Source organism: Megascapheus bottae, chromosome X (assembly GCF_031878675.1).
Source record: "Megascapheus bottae isolate mThoBot1 chromosome X, mThoBot2.hap1, whole genome shotgun sequence".
NCBI classification, from domain to species: domain Eukaryota; kingdom Metazoa; phylum Chordata; class Mammalia; order Rodentia; family Geomyidae; genus Megascapheus; species Megascapheus bottae.
Window position 1 is genome coordinate 74066463 of NC_143547.1, and position 17692 is coordinate 74084154.

The following is a 17692-nucleotide window of genomic DNA, read 5'->3' on the forward strand; positions in this document are numbered from 1 at the left end:
GGCTGCCTTTTACTGTCCTTTGCAAGAGTTGCTAAAGTACTGGACAGTCTTAACAGGTCAGTCCATGTAAAGATTTCCAAGAACCTAAACTGGCAAGGCTCCCAATCATAGTGAGTCAGAACAGATATTGACACTGTGAGACTCAAATCCGTGGGCAGAATCACATAAAACAAGTCAGATGTGTTGTTTACTCTTCTCCTCAGTGACACTCCCTCCTAGTCAATGGGATCAGGAAGGCACATAGTCTTCTTCAAGAGTATTTGGAAGTTCAACTTCGAAATTGTAGGTTCCTTACTCCTTCCCTTTGACTTTAATAAGGAGCCAAAAGATGGACCACATTATTGGAAGGAAATGGGAGGTGAAAGGCGACCCATGCTGGGAACATGGAACGCAGGAATCTTAATGTTATACTGCTAGGTTCTCTGTCCCTTCACAATCTTGGGACTAAGGGAAGCATCCAGACTAGTTGAGAGTCCATACTGCAGTGGAATACAGTATAGTCAATTCTCAACAAATTCTTCAGATGATTTTGAATCATCTAGCTGTGCAGTTGGGAGTTGGTGTGGAGACAAGGATTCTTCAGTGAACTCTGATAGAAAGGTCAGAAGAGAATTGCTGCATTCTGATCAATAGGTAAGATGCCTAAGTGGATTCCAGCTGAAGATTTTGTACGACATGGGAGACACTGAATGATGGGAGTTTCCCCTGGAAATGAAGAGGCCTTAAGGAAATTTTGGGATTTAAGGTCTTCAAGGATCATTTTGCCACTCTTTTATGAAATGCTTTTCAGAGTAAATGGGATATATTGCAAGATATTTCAAATTGTAAAACGAAAATGAATCTTTAATTCCTTTTTATTTCATGAACTTGTGTCAGAAAGCTTTGAAAATTTAAAAATAATACATTTCAAATCTAACAGATCAATAATAAATATTTCTCATTACTTTAATATGCCATTTTATTAAGTTATATTTATTCTTTTAAGCCTGTAGGTTTCAAAAGCAATTTTGTTTTTTATCTGTAATCTAAAATTTATATCTAAGTAGTAACAGATGTGATCAACTAGCTTTGGCTTCACTAGGTATGTTGAGATTTATAGTAGGATTTCTTTGTAATGGACTGTTTTTTACCTCTATCATTCAATCATTTGGTTTAATTTATTATTTTAACCCATTTAGAAAACTGCCTTGATTTGATTATTTTTCTCTAAAGGAAAGAAAACTTGTCTGTGGTTTCGTTAAAAAGGAACCAAGGAGCTGATTGACAGAGTGCCCAAAAAAGTAAGAAGCAGTCCACTGTTTCATTGAATTCCCTCCTCTTCTCACCTCTGCTTCCAGGGTTGAAATGGTGGAGGTCATAGTTCTGCGGGCCATGGATATGTGTGAGATGTTTGTTGCAGTCTGTCGGTCAGCTGAATGGGCTACAGGTCAGTGTTAACCTGAGCAGTTGTCCTGGCACTCAGCCAAGAATTTCCTGGATTTCTAGCAGGACTTCTCATTGCTAAAGAGAATTTTGTTTGCTACACATGGAACCACAATCTCCACACAAGGACAGAGATATCTAACAAGAACGACAGGAGAATCTGATGTGCTTGAAGTGTGTGAAAGATATAGGTATACATAGATGCTTCCAAAATATGGGGCATGGACTCCTTTTTAATTTGAGGTGTCTGACCTGTTAAAAACCCAAGGAATTTTCCCAAATAAGCTATAACCCTCAGGGATAGTGGAAAAAGTGCTGGTGGCTGCTTCATAAACTCAAAGGGGATGGAGGGAGCACTTAGCCAAAGGTTCATTCCCACTTTGTACACTTGGCTTTGAGTGATGCAGATGTAAATATGCACTATATGTGGGTGGGGGGGGGAAGAATCCTTTTCTAGCCTTAACTCTCTCAAGACTAAGAATACTAAGTTTTTGAGGAGGACAAAAAGACACCCCTTACCTTGTCCATGTTTGTGTTTGTTATTGATGACGATCTGCACGATAGTCCCTGATGCTTGTTGAGAATCTATAAGAGCTCCCCGGTGACTTCTGGCCCCAGGGAAGCGAGGTAGACCTCCAGCTTGTCGACTTGGTGGGGGATCATAGTGAGAACGTGGGTAAGAGTGTCTCTATAAGAGGACAAGAACAAATACATTCCAAAATATCCACTAATGAGATGGCAGAGATTGAGTTACATACATTTGAAGGTACTAGATTCTTTGATAATTTGGATTTTTTTACATTATAAATTATTTTCATTTTTCCTAAATTGACTCAAGCAATTTGTAGCTTATTTGTCCAATAGTAACCAATATATATGTATAAGAATTTCAAACAAATTTAATTCATATTTGTCAGTCATTTAAACATTCAAGACATTAATTTTCTTCTCTTTTCTTTCTTTTTTTTTGCCAGTCCTGGGGCTTGAACTCAGTAGCCTGGGCACTGTCCTTGGATACTTTTTGCTCAATGCTAGTGCTCTGCCTGTTGAGCCACAGCACCACTGATTGTGACTGCTTATCCACCTTATCATAACTTTACACCAATGGAAACAAGGATGTGAACACGCTAAGGAAGCACTGTAACTTGCTGGGGTTTTTCCCTCCTGTCATTGAAAAGATTCATAGATAAAATCCTCAGGAAGAAAATAACTAAAAAGGCAAAAGTGTGCTTCCTTCTCTCAGTATCTCATACTTTCCAAGCTAAGAATTTAAGGTGACAGAGGCCACAGGAGAGATTTCAAACACTATGTAAATCAGGAGGAGTAGGAGAGCTGCTAATCAGGGATGGATGGTGGCATGGGCTGTGAAAACTGGTTAAGCTTTTTACAGGCATTTTGTGGGGAATATTTCAAGAAGACGTTTCCCAGGCTGAGAAGGTGTAGAGGAGAACATAGAGTCCATAAAAGGAAACAGTTGAAGGATCACATTCCTAAAGGAGGTTAGAGCCAGATCATGGAAGACTTTACATGACAAGCTAAGGAGTGAGCCCTTTATTTGGTAAGCCATAGAAGTGGGTTTGTAGAAGTCTTTGGGATTTTTTTTTAAATAATAGAGAACTTATCAGAACTATTTCAAAGTAATGAACCCTGATGATATTTAGGGTGATCTGAAGAAGAGGAAAAGAAGAGGCAAGTATAGTGCTGGCAATGGTATAAGATCATAAGTAGGCATTTCATAGACAGCTATTGCATTGGTAGGAGATAGTATTACACTAAACTCCCACAGAGCCCAGGCCTTTTTCTCTGCTTCCTGCTGAATACTCAGTTCAAAGAAGAGTGCCTAACATGTATAAGAGTTTAATTAATAATTGTTTAATGAATGAAACTGTCACCCCTCAAGAAAGCTAAAATTTTGCAGTACAAATAAGGACTTATTCTTTCAGTAAGGGTTCAAGACACGTGATCAAGACACCCTTCTGCTCCCTAATCCTCTTGCAAAATCGGAGGTAGACTGCTGAGAGAGGAGGATGAAGTGCATGGCAAAAGCCAAAGAATGTTAACTGTTTTAAGGGTGAAGGAGGTGAAACCCATCATAAATTTTCATAGGAAATTACAAGGGACGATCCATATATTCAGTGATAGAAATAGTAGAGAACTTTGGGAAGAGAGTTAAACATTTATTAACGGTATGTGTCATAGTTGCACATGTTGCAAATTTTGCTTTGAGGGCTAATATTGCTCTCTCTGGAGGAGGGACGAGTGAGTACAAGCTGGAATAAGTGGACCTTTTTTAGTCTTTTGAAAGAAAAAATTCTCTATATGCCCTTCCTGGTACGTTGCCATAAAAATTCAAACAAATACAATTTTCATCATTTTTTAACATGCACATGGACAGGATTCTCAGTGCAAATATTTCTCATTCCCACAATGGCTCAGATGTCTTTTTTTCCTGCCATAAGCACTCACATTCCACACAGGCCATTACAGATTGTTCTGTCCTTTCTGGAGTTTGGTAAAGTTTTCCAAAGAACAGAGAAAAGATACTTTGCCTGGTGGGTGTCCCATTGATGCTGAAAGGGACAAAATTAAGAGTCACTGACCCAGGATAAGTTGCAAGTACAAAAAGTTCTCTGATTCATGATGGTGAGCACTAAATGAAAAGCTGTTATTCAGCATCAGGGGCTGATATTTTAGAAAATGATTCAAGACAAAAATTTAAAAGTAAGAACAAAAGCCTTACGGGTTTTGATAAGAGGCTGTATTGTAGAGTAAATCCCCCCTCCCTGCCACACACAGCTGAGAATTCTCTCAGGACTTCACCTTGTCAAGCTTTGTTTTAAAGACTGAGGAACTAATGCCAGATGGGAGAGGTACTTTATTCAGGAAGTAATAAAGGTTGAGTTTGGGGAGCTACTGAGAGGAGGAAGGGATGTCAGAAAGATAAAAGAGAAGAGGAAGAAGAGAATGAGTAAACTACAAACACTGGCTGAAAACTGCTTCAAAGGGACATTCTTTTAGACAAAGAATTTGTTTCAGGTACACTGTTTCATGTATACACTATTGGCTTTCCACTGTGCTACTCGTGATAGTCACTTTAGGAGCCATCAAAAAGGGCTAATGTTGGCAGGGAGTTTAGCCTAGTGGTAGAGTGCATGCCTATCATGCACAAAGACCTGGGTTCAATTCCTCAGTACCACATGCATAGAAAAAAGCCAGAAACAGTATTGTGGCTCAAGTGGTTAGAGCTCTAGCCTTGAGAAAGCCCAAGCACATTGCTCAGGCCTTGAGTTCAAGGCCCAAGACTGGCCAAAAAAAAGGCTAATGCCTCGGCTCTATTCTTAAGCATTGTGATGTAATTGGTATGGGGTGAAGCCTGGGCATCACGATATTCTATTTTCCAGATGTCTGTAATTTGAAGCCAACATGGAGAATCACTGACTTAAGTCATCTAGAATTTGCGAAGAGGACTGGGATATGATACTGTGTGATTTTGATTTAGGGATAATGACTCTTTTTGAATCATCATCTGTAAACAAATGAGAAAGACTTAACAGGAGCCATGATGAGTTTAAAACACTGAGCAAGAGAATTGGAGCTAATTTCTGAATGTGACATTGGAGCTATCTTAAAAACTAGTACCAAATATAGTGAGTGAGAGAACAGGTAAAAATCTGTTTTTTAGAAATGACCAGAAAGCTATATACTGTATTTTATTTTGTTCAGTGTTTTGGTATTCATAACTTCCTGACTTAAAGGACTGAAAAATATTTCAGGCTTTTGAGGTTGTTCTAAAAATATTTTTTTGCTATTGTCAAAAAATCCACTCCAGAAACTTTTTATTTTTAGGTAGTCCCATTTATCAAGTCTCTCTCCTATCTGTTGTGACATTGGGATTCTGTTCAGGAATCTTTTGCCTGTGCCTATGAGTTGCAGTGTCTCTCCTACTTTATCATATAGCAGTTTCACGGTTTCCGGTCTGACGTTGAGGTCTTTGATCCACTTTGAGTTAATGCTTGTGCATGTGAAAGGCTAGGGTCAATTTTTAGTTTTCTGCATGTGGCTGCCCAGTTTTGCCAGCACCAATAATTGAATAGACTGTGTTTGTTCCACTGTATATCTTTGGCTCCTTTGTCAAATACAAGTTGCCTATAGGTATGTGGTTCTATTTCTGGGTCTTCTATTCTGTTCCACTGATCTTCTGGTCTGTTTTTGTGCCAATACCAAGTGGTTTTTGTTATTATGGCTCTATAGTAGAGTTTGAAGTCTGGTATTGTAATACTACCAGCATTGCTCTTTTTGCCTAGAATTGTTTTGGCTATTATAGGTCTTTTCTTGTTCCATATGAATCTTTGGATTATATCTTCTATTTCAGTAAAGAATGTCTTTGGGATTTTGATGGGGATTGCATTGAATTTGTATATCGATTTTGGCATTATAGCCATTTTCACTATGTTGGTTCTCCCTAGCTATGAGCATACGATGTCTTTCCATTTCCTAGTGTCCTCTTTAATTTCTTTCGTTAGGCTTTTGTAATTTTCATTGAATAATTCCTTTACATCTTTGGTTAAGTATATTCCTAAGTATTTTATTCTTTTGGGGGATATTGCAAATGGGATCATTTTCTTGATTTGGCCTTCTGTGTGATAAATGGGACTACCTAAAAATAAAAAGTTTCTGTAGAGATAAAAACATAGTTGCAAAAGTAGAGAGACAGTCAACCAACTGGGAAAAGATGTTCTTCGATAATACATCTGACAAATGCTTAATATCCAGTATCTACAGGGAACTCAAGAAACTAATCCCCCGAAAACCCAAGAAACCATTCACTAAATGGGCAAGGGAACTAAACAGAGACTTAAAAGAAGGAGAGATTAAAATGGCAGAAAAGCATATGAGATAATGTTCATCATCTATGGTGATAAAGGAAATGCAAATAAAAACAACCCTAAGATACCACCTTACCCCAACAAGAACGGCCAAGATTTTGAACTCAGACAATGACAGTTCCTGGCGGGGTTGTGGAGAAAAAGGAACCCTACTACACTGCTGGTGGGAATGTAGACTAGTTCAGCCACTCTGGAAAACAGTGTGGAGGTTTCTTAAAGAACTGAAAATAGATCTTCCCTACAATCCCGCCATACCACTTATGGGCATCTACCCTGAACATCATAACCCAAGATATGGTAAGGACACCTGCTTAGCTATGTTCATCTCTGCACTATTCACAATAGCCAGGCGATGGAAACAATCCAGATGTCCTACTACAGAGGAATAGATACAGAAAATGTGGTATATATACATAATGGAATTCTACATAGCCAACAGACAAGATAAAATAATGGCATTTGCAGGGAAGTGGATGAATCTAGAGGGAATCATGTTGAGTGAGACAAGTCAAGACCTAAGGAACAAAAGGCGCATGGTATCCTTCATATGTGGCTATTAAATCCAAAGAGTATAAGAGCGAGGACTCAATATCTGCATACCCAATGCTATGGACATGGTAATGGAAATATAAACATAACTATATGGACATAAAAACCTATGACTCTATACACATAATGTTTTATTTCGTAAATTAATATGTTTCTATGACATAAAAACTCTTAGCCTAATTTTGATTAAGTTCTAAAGACTAAGTCCCAGTGATTGTAAATAGAGATTCCCTTCTTGAACACTTGTTTGTTAAACCTGCCATCTAAAATATGATGTAAAAATCAACGTTAGGTAGATACTACCTATAAATTTCTTCCTTATTTGTTCTCAGGTTTAAGACATAAAGGTTTGCATGTCCATTCTCTTGTGTAGAAGTCAGTGCCATAGAAGTTGAGAGTAGAATGGTGGCAATCCAAGACAGAGAGAATATAGGGAAGGAGAAAGTGGGAGAAGTTAGGCAATGGCTACCAAGTTAGATAGGAACAAAAACTATTGGTATGGTTTTACATAGAAGGTTGTTTATACATAACAATGATGAACTGTATATGCTAGAAGAAAGATTTTGGAAAATTTACATTAAAACAAATGATAAGTGAGGTCAGTGGTATATTTAACATGATTTACCACTACAGAATATATACCTTATTGAACATCACATGTACCTCATTAATAAGTATAACTTTTCTATTTTATATAAATTATTATTTTCAAAAACATGTAAGGATGTTATTGGCAGAAAATGGAAAACATTAGAGTTCAGCCAAGGCTTTAAAAGGGTCTTTATAGTTATTATACTTTATTATAAACTCAAAGATATCACCATTGGCAAGAGTGGGCAAAGAAAGGCATAGGATTCTTTGTAGTATCACTTAAAATTTCAAGTTAATCTAGAGTTATCTCAAAATTAACATTTTTAAGCTCTAGGTATGTAGCCAAGTAGGTAAAGCATTTGCCTATCTTGAAAAGGGCCTTAAGATCCATCCTCAGCATTGCAGACAGTTTAATTTGTGCCTTCAGAATGAGTTCTCAGCTAGACAGCCATGAAAACATTAATCATTACTAAACTGTAGCTATCCCTGTTTGGAAGACTTTTTAAGCCAGTTTCTTTCCCAAACCACTATTCTGACAGCATGAATAAGACATGGACTTTAAAAACTGTTTCATGTCTTTCAATCTCAGATGATTTCACTTCTGTAATGGTTAAGTTCAATTTAATTTACTGGGGTTGGGGCAAAATATAAGAACCTGGCTGTTGTCCCAAACTGATTATGTATGCTTGCTTCCATGCTTCCTTGGCTTTTCTACACACACACACACACACACACACGAGAGAGAGCGAGAGAGAGAGAGAGAGAGAGAAAGAGAGAGAGAGAGAGAGAGAGAGAGAGAGAGAGAGAGAGAGAGAGAGAGAGAGAGAGAGAGAGAGAGAGAGAGAGAGGAGGGGGGGACAGCAAACACACAAGGAATGATTTATGTGAAATTATGACCCGGCAATCAGAATGTCTTAAAAGTTGATGCATTTATTGGTTCCCTATCCTATTTGCTTCATAAAATTAGTAAGCTGATAGTATTTAGCCCACTTGGCAAAATAAACCAATTAGGTATGTTTCTGGAGAAGTGACATTTTAAATATTTCTCACAAATAGGAACAGACTAGTGAATAAGATCTGATTTTTTATTATCATGTAGAAGTTAGGCCCACACAAGGTACTTAGAAGAGATTTTATTTTTTATCTTCTCACATTAGACTCTTCAACAAAAAAATGAAGAATTTCTCTGTGAGGAAAAAAATCTTGTTTCTTAAAATTAATGCAAAGCTCTCCGTAGCTTCCATCACTACACATACTTCACTGCAAATACCAATTCATTCAACACGTGTTTATTTATTGGGTGCCTACTATGTGCCAGGTACATATTTTTCCATGACTACAGATGGTATGTATTATTCAAATCATATCCCACAATATCTATCCTTTTCAGAACAAAGGAAAATATTTACTTACAATAAAGTGGAACCATCTGGTCATTTTAGTCCAGCAGTCCCAAATGTTTGTTTCTAAAGATAGGATTTTCAACTCCTTTGAAAATCAATCACTATCTCAAGGTCCTCTATTGTGTATCTAATGTCTTTTTCTACAAAAGTCTTCCAGTAAGTCCTTCCTCGTGGATAGTTTACAAAGAATAATAAAGCTGAAAGTCAAGAGACTGAGGTTTGTGGGCAGCATAAAATTAAGTCAAGAAGAAAGGCTAATTAATGATATTACCAGAAAGATCTCCGATGTGGCATAATGCTTACTACAGTGGCCAAATATCTTAAAGTTATTGATCTAAATTTTATTTGGAATCACATCTAGTTGACAATAAATAATTTTAGCCTCTGTCAAATTCTTACCACCACAATGAGAAAATGGGGCTGAGAAAAGAAGAAATTTGTGCTGCAGAAAACTGAGGCTGATATTATCTCCTGTCAGGACCTGGGAGTAAGCCCACTATAAATCAGACAAAGCTGAATGGAGAAAATCTTCTTTCAGTGTCTATATTACCCAGCAAATGAGAATGCACACTGTCTCTTGTGGGATGAATCTGTTCATGGGAGATGTTTGTTCAGGATACTACTCTCCACTTCACATACAATCTTTCCACATTCATTTAGAAAAAGCAATACCCAAAAAGCAATACTACTAGTGAGTAACACATATCGAAAGTACTTGGTCCCTGGTGAATCTTTGGCAGGGTATTGATAAACGGGGAGCATAAAAGTCAGACTGGCCCAAGTAATGATTGGAAAGCTCAGCCTAAGTCCTGTCTAAATCATTCAATTTGTAAGCTCTATGAACCTCTTCCTCACATACTCACAATCCTCAGGCCTTCTCTATAATTTATCAGGCTCCTAGACGTCTTATCTGCAATGTTTGCTGAAAATTTATTCCTAAGATTTTACAAAATCACTTTAATTTTACTCACTATAAAATGAATTCATGTTCATGGAAAAACATCAAATAATATGGGAGAAAGTAAAATCAAGGTCTACTTTTCTTCTTGCTACTCCAAGATTATGTTCTTAACACACTTATATATGACCTTCTATATAATGTATGTATACACACACATACATTCACACACACACACACACACACACACACACACACATATGTGCACACAGTTTTAACAAGTGCAAAATGTCTTATAGATTTGGTATATTTAATAAAGACTCTATCCATAGATTTTTTAAATCTCCATTTGTGTTTATGAAAACAACTATATAATGGAATACCTGTTTATGAACAGCAAACACTTCTGAATATTTCCTAAGTCCCTTAATAGGATTCTTTCTTTGAACTGGAACATCTCCTTTTCAGACTCTAATATGTTTGAAGAATAACACTTCTGAGGCATGCTCTTTTAAAGAGGGTTTTTTTTTGTTAATTACTTCAAGTCTAAAAGGAACAAAACTTACTAAATGGAGCAAGATGGCTGTATAGCAACCCTAGTCTGAGATTTATGTTCCTACACAACAGAGATTTATCAGAATGAAGGGAAGATAACTTTATTACTACATGACCAAGGAGCCTTAAAACTTATGAGAAACATGTGGACATGTCCAAAGTGTCAATCAAATGCTACCCACGAGGTAGCACAATCTTACAAAGGGATTCCTTATGGAGGACATAAAGATTTGATAAATCATCCAACTTCTGATCTACATGAAGGGCTACAGTTTGTGTATGTGGTATTCCTGCCCTGTTTACCAATTATGCAGAGCATTTAAATAGTTATAGATTAGTGATGATATCATTTAAATTTTTGGTTAAGGGAAAGAAAAGTAGTGTTTGAAATGGGCCCTTTTTTGGATTTGCTGGGATAGTAGCCATGGGGAGAAGCAAGTTTGGCCTGATGCTGTGGTGTGTTGAATTATTTGAGCTATTCACACTTACTGCCTCTCTGTTGGCAGGTTGCCGGAAGATATCACCATCAGAATGTTCCCACGATAACTCTCCATCTCCTGTTTATTAAAAAGGAATAAAGAAAGAATCATACATACATAGAAGGGAAAACTATCACCCTTATGACCCAGCCACATTTTTGCAACTATGATTCTAAAGTTCTCAAGATGCCTTAGCTCTTGTGGCCGCCTTTCAATAAATACCACCAACATATCTCCGGGTGAGCCTACGTCTTCAAAACAACTCTGAAGAAACAGTTCTTTCTCAACAGATCACCTGGCAACATTATCTAGAATACGAAATATAAAGGGGAAATAATCACTTTTCACCCTAATAGAGTCATCATTGACATTTTTTATTATTTTATTCCAGTGACAGTTAAGTATTTTGCAGATCATATTTAAGTCAACTTTAAAGTATCATTAAACAATGAATTTTGAGGATTTGATATGTCTCTATTGTTATGTTCACTGTGATATCTCTGGGATGTTATGACCTGATCTGAGAATAAAGGTAAAGCTCTCTAGAATTAATTTAAACCACAAATATCCAAAATATTCACCATTATTTTTGCCTGACACATCCCATTTTAGTTCTACATTATCCACTCTTTAGACAGCAAAACCTTATCACTGCTGTCTTCCAGAATCTCTTAAGAGGACGATATTACACGGAGCCTTTGGAGAAAGAAAACGCAACAGACATGTGGCTATTCCTCAGCTGATTAAAACACAAGAACAATAGGATACTTTCCAAGACCATTTTGTTACCTATGTTCAAGCAAGCAGATGGGAAAAGAAACCTTGTATTTGAGATATATGCAGCACGCCAAATGCTTACTATTTTAACTATCTATCTATCTATCTATCTATCTATCTATCTATCTATCTGTGAAGATAAGCAATATTCAATTATCTATTTAATGAGATACCAAAGAATATGGAAAGCTAAACTTATAAAGAATTTTCAGCTTTAATAATTCTAAGCTTTCAAATACCTAAAACTGAATAGTAACATGTTAGTAGTTCAAGCATGTGTTAATAACTTCAGGGAAAATTATGTAATAGCATTGCATTTTAGGGCTTGAAAACAACTAAAAATCAATTTGATAGCAATTTTAGGATTGACAGGTTATTTATTACAAAGTATGGATTTAACTCTTTATGATTCAAAGAGCATCTATCAATGAAGAGTTTTAAAGATGTAATTATGAGTACTAGGTTAATCTTAAAACACTAGTTTTACTATATAATAATAAATATTCCTTGACCAGAATCTTCTGATAATTCCCATTTAAGACTATAGTCAGCCCTCATCTTTTTTCACTGAATGTCTGCTTTCTAATTCTATCAATGTCTCTATAATGGGAACCCATTCTTACTTCTCTGCTTTAGCATATGATATTTTTCTTTTGAAATTACTTTAGATAATTTAGGGTTTTTATTCTTTAGAAGTCTTACCCAAACACATTTCTTTCTGATGGCCCAAAGGACTTAGTATCCCATCGCCTTAAAATGTAGAAAATTTTAGGCAAAACTTAGTCTAACTATTTCATTGAACAGATGGAGAAACCAAGGCCCAGGAAACAAAAGTAGCTATTACTAGTCAAATAAGAAGCATGTGAAGATTAACACCAAAAAATCCAGGTTTCTTGGTTCCCAAACAAATGTGTCTAAGTTTATTCTTTGTGTTCTTTGTGACTATTATCACCAGGATCAATAACAGTTCCTAACAAATTGTAGTTACATGGTAAGTATTTACCAAAGATGGAATTGGAAACATCTGACCATCCTATACAATTTCAGCTCTCTTTTAATGTTTCTTTTCTCCTTTCATCCCAGCCCTTATCACTAGCCTCTATTTTTTATTAAAAAGATTTTATTAACACTGGTTTTTTATGTCGTATTTCAAATGTCATGTTTAACAAGTATTCAAGAAGGGAATCTCTATATGCAATCACTGGCACATAAATTTTAGAACATAATTAAAATTAGGCCAAGAGTTTGTATGTCATAGATACATATCGGTCTATATAATGTCTAAGAGTATATGTCAAATCATATATTTTATACCTCTGTAGTTATATTCATATCTCCAAGTTCATGTCAATGACCTTGAGTACACGAGTGTTAAGGCCTCATTCTTGTACAGTTTGCATCTAATATCCACTGATATCAAGAAGACCATGTGCCTTTTGTTCCTTTTGTCTTGACTTATCTCACTCAACATGATTTTCCCTAGTTCCATCTACTTCCCAGAGAATGCCATTATTTTTATCTTGTCTGGTGCCTATATAGAATTCCATGTACCACATTTTTTTGTATCCATTCATCTATAGGGGGGCATCTGGTTTGTTTCCATCGCTTGACTATTGGGAGTAGTACAGCGATGAATATGGACTAGCCTATATTTTTAATACTTTACTTATTTTGTTCGTTGTCTACATCCTCCATGACACATAATTTCTCCCATAAAAACAAAGGATTTTGTCTGTTCTCTTCATAGTTGTAACCTAGTACCTAGAACAGTGATGGGCATAGTACTCATCCAATATTTGGTACATGAATGAAGAACAAAACATTGTTTTCTGCTTTTGTTTCCTAGTCCTGTTTATCTACATGGACAGACTAAGAATCCCCTGAAATCGGAGAGTATGTCTTAGACTATCTTTGAATCTTTTTTAAATGAAATTTTATTATTTATAAATTGCCTGGTCTTACTTTTTGTTGTTCTTTTTGCTAGTTGTGGGGCTTGAACTTAGGGCCTGAGCACTATCCTTGGGCTTTTCTCAAGGCTCCCACTCTGCCACTTGATCCACAGCACCACTTCCAGCTTTTTCTATGTATGTGGTACTGAGGAATAGAACCCGGGTCTTTGTGCATGCTAGGCAAGCACTCTTACCACTAGGCCAAACTCCCAGCCCTACCTTTGCATCTTTTTAATAACTATTTCTCAAAGTATGGTCCCTAACTAACAACGTTAGTATCATCTGGGAATTTGTTAGACATACAAAATTTCAAACTTCTTGACCTACTAAATCAGAAACTCTGGGGGTGAAGACTAGTGACTTAGGTTTTGATGAACTCTCCAGAGGTTTTTGATGCACAGAGAAATTGGGCTGGGCCACTTGGCATACTGCTGGATACATATCAGGTATTCAATACATGTACTAAATTAAACTATATAAAAATATAGAATAAAAACATGAAGCCAGTATTCTCTCCTCTTTATGGTCATTCCACATTTGAGTGAAGATGCATGAATACCTATGGGAATGCTGACTACTATGCCCAAAATTCAGTTAGCATTCACTGAATGGGGATAGGATGTAGCTAGACACAGTAGAGTCACATGCCAAGCAAGCATAAGATCTAATGTTCCAATCCAGTACTTCACAATTAAAAATGTATTTGAATGCATGTTGGTATTCAAATACATCAATATTTCACAGAAGGAAGACAGAAAACAAGGCTGCTCAGAATATTTGCTCCCTGATTGGAGGTATAAAAAATCCTATTTCAAATACTCTAAGAACAGGGCTGGAAGCATAGCCTAGTGGTAGAGTGCTCACATAGTATGCATGAACCCCTGGGTTTGATTCCTCAGTACCATATACACAGAAAAAGCCAGAAGTGGCATTGTAGCTCAAGTGACAGAGCACTAGCCTTGAGCAAAATGTGTCCAAGGACAGTGCCCAAGCCCTGAGTTCAAGCCCTAGGACTGGCAAAACAAAACAAAACAAATATAAGAACGTATGCAAATCAATATCTCAAAATACAAATGGACTATGTGTGCTTAGGAGATACTAAATTGGAGAAGTAAGCCGTCAGATGTAATCATGGAGAGATTCCTAGAGAACTGAGTGCCATTTTTAGAGATAGAAGCTACATGGTATAAATACACTATGATGTGAGCACAGAAAATCTCAAAGGAAGGAAACAGCATCTGTAAAGAACCAGAGCTTTGGAAACAATAAGTCAAATATTGGAAGAAGAACACAAGATGTGGCTTGAAGATCAACTTCAAACATAGAAACAAGAGAAGTGAGGCTAGTAATTTCACTAGGGGAGAAAAAGAGGAGTAGGAGGGGAGAGAGAGAAAGAGAAAGGAGGAGGAGGAATAAATGAATGAGTTGTTGAGGAAAATAGGAGTAGGAATAACTACTGGACTTCAAAAACAGGCAGAAAATTTGCAATTGATTCTGTTACCAGTTTTGATGTAGGGTTCTCTAGGGTTCAAAAAAAAAGGTATTTCTGGGAGCTTTTTTCTGGCAACAGAATGAAGAGTAGCCAGAGAGCAACTGGAAGCTGTGAGGCCAAGCAGGAGTCTGCTGTGGTGATAGGTAATAGGGTACAAGTATCTGCTAAATGGAGAAGAGTTGACTCAAACTACTGCAAAATATGAAGCAAATGGCAAGACTTCTGGGAGATTAGATCATGGTTGAAAGCAGAGAGGAAAACAATATAAATGGCCATTAGGCTGCAGATCTTGAGAACTGCAGGATGCTATTAACAGCGACTGAGGAACTTAAGATTCTCTTGTCTTGTTTCAGCTGTTAATGGAAGGTTTAAGCCAAATTAAAATTGACCAGAAAGAAGATTAGAAAAGAGGAAAAGATTCCCCAGCAATTGGCAAAATGAAATGCAAAATCAAAAGGATATGGCTTCTGCTAGGATCTAAGTAGCTAAAAGAGAAAACAAATTACAAATGAAAGTTATAGAATGTCTCCTTTCATTAAGTATCTTTTTTGTTTCATGATTGGCATTAACAGAAAGCACTTCATTACCATGGCCTTCTCAGAAGTGCAGTTTATTGCATTTAGGCACTGGAATTTTAAAGAGGCTTCTAATTAAGGAATGTCTTTAAGTACTTAGAGTGCAGTCAGAACATGGACGTGGTTTAGAAGCATATAGTCCCTGTTACAAATGAGCAGAGCGGTAAGATGGCAAAGCAATGAGGCAAGACGGTGTCAGGCATGACAGGAGAAGATTAATCCCCTGTAACCCAAGTTCCAATGAATGTGTCACAACCTGTATGTGAAAACCTGAGCACTTGTAGACAGACAAGTAGCTAAATTGTAATTATTTTACTTCACTACTTGAACATATGCATTAAAGTTACAAATAATATACTATAGGAATATATAAATATGAATAACTGCTATTATTTCTGTTGCTTTTGAGTTTTCAAAGTCATCAAAATGACATTATATAAGTTTGAATACTACATTTCAACATGTTAGTTACCGTATTTAATCTACACCACAGATAGACTGAAAGGATCTTAGGTATTCACATTTTGTATTGGTATGAGTAGTTTTCAGACTGAAAAGGCATCTATCTTCATAACTAAAAACAGATACAGTGTACCAATTTACAATCTTAGATATAATATCCCAGGAAAAATAGGTACCAAATACCCTAAAAAGTTATCGCTTTGCTCTTTTTCCTGACTCACTGGACAATTTATCTTGAGTGATATGGAACCTTTTTCTTTCAGCCAAGGCTTTGTATAAAAAAATACAGTGATGCTAGTGGAGACAGATGGATTGTAGTTAATTCTGAGAAGCAACAAGATGTAATTTTAACCAATTTTTTAAACTAAAATGAAAAACAACTCTGGGGTACTGTATGTCAAACAATATTCATTTAACCTTAAAAGCCACATGTGTTTATTCAAACTTCAATTATGCTCTGAGTGGTACCCTATGGGGCCAAAATGGCTTGGCTTTCTGGTAATGGGAGAAACGGAGAGCAAGTATTTAAAAAATGGTCAAAAGTTAGGCTAAAATTCAGACTGTTTATAACTTCCATGGCTTCCATTAACCTCTAGTTGGCTTGAGCAGGTCAGGGAAGTAAATCCTGTTCTCTCAAAAGACTAAGTGTATGAGGAGACTCTGAGATACCCACAAAAATATGTATTAGACAACAAAACTACACCAGCATGTGGCCACTTCTGAACCACACAAGATATCAGAAATAGGGTGGTTAGAGGGCCCACATTATCTTGGATAATGTAATTTTTAGTGCCTATTTTTTCAGGCAGGGATAATTATTATGATTCCTCCATCTTCCTTCCAAAAGTGGCTTGGTTGAGATGGTAAATGATATAGTCACTAATCATAAGGGAAACAGAAATGAAATGAAACTCTGAGACAGAGGAAGTGATCTCTATATTTTCATAACAATGAGTTGAAACCAGAAGAGCATGGACAAATAGTGAAAGGGTTCTGAGAGAAAGCAAAAGAGTGTAGATAAAATCTCTACCTGCCATGTGCCAGTTTCCATGTGAGCTCAGTACACCGTATTCAAGCTGCAGATGAAATAGCAGGTGGAAGAAGATAACCTTAGAATACATCTGCCCAACATTTAATTCTTCAGATTCTGTGAGGAAGCAAGTGTGCTGAAACCCGAGGAAAGTTTCCCCCCCCCCATGAAGGAAGTTTTAACCAACCATGAAAGAATACTTCCCTACTGATAAACTCTTTAGCTTTCAATACATGATATGCTATTGGTAGTATGAGAAGTCTTCCACCATCCTGGACAGTTATTTGCCTTTTTAGAAAATACTTTATTGTCAAATAGAGCAATTTATTGTTTGGGATGCCCATACAGGTTCTTAGCATATTAAATAAAATAGGCCCTTGCAAAGTATAAAAACAAAGAAAATAGGGAACGTCCTGCCAATAGTAGCAAGCCAAATCTGAAGAGTACAAAAAGACTTATCCAGAGATGTAAAATATTTTTTAAAGCGTACTGTAGAAGTCTATGTATTTTTTAAAATCAGGAGACAGGAGATAAATCAACTATTTACTAGATAATGCCTATGACTTACACTCTGTGTTTTCAAATAGGATGTGGTTAAACAGATCTAAGATCATCATTAGAAAT

The 17692-nt window shown here is 36.6% G+C and overlaps 1 protein-coding gene across 5 annotated transcripts in view; it reads right to left on the bottom strand.

The window, feature by feature from the left end:
* The window catches only part of Chrdl1 (chordin like 1), a 126265-nt gene that overhangs the window by 13657 nt on the left and 94916 nt on the right, over positions 1-17692 (bottom strand). For all 5 annotated transcript variants that reach the window (XM_090326062.1, XM_090326061.1, XM_090326059.1 and 2 more), the window contains 2 exons: positions 10794-10861; positions 1942-2110 (listed from right to left, as the gene is read on the bottom strand). In XM_090326062.1, coding sequence (XP_090182188.1) covers positions 1942-2110; positions 10794-10861 — 237 coding nt within the window. The remainder of the gene's footprint in view (positions 1-1941; positions 2111-10793; positions 10862-17692) is intronic.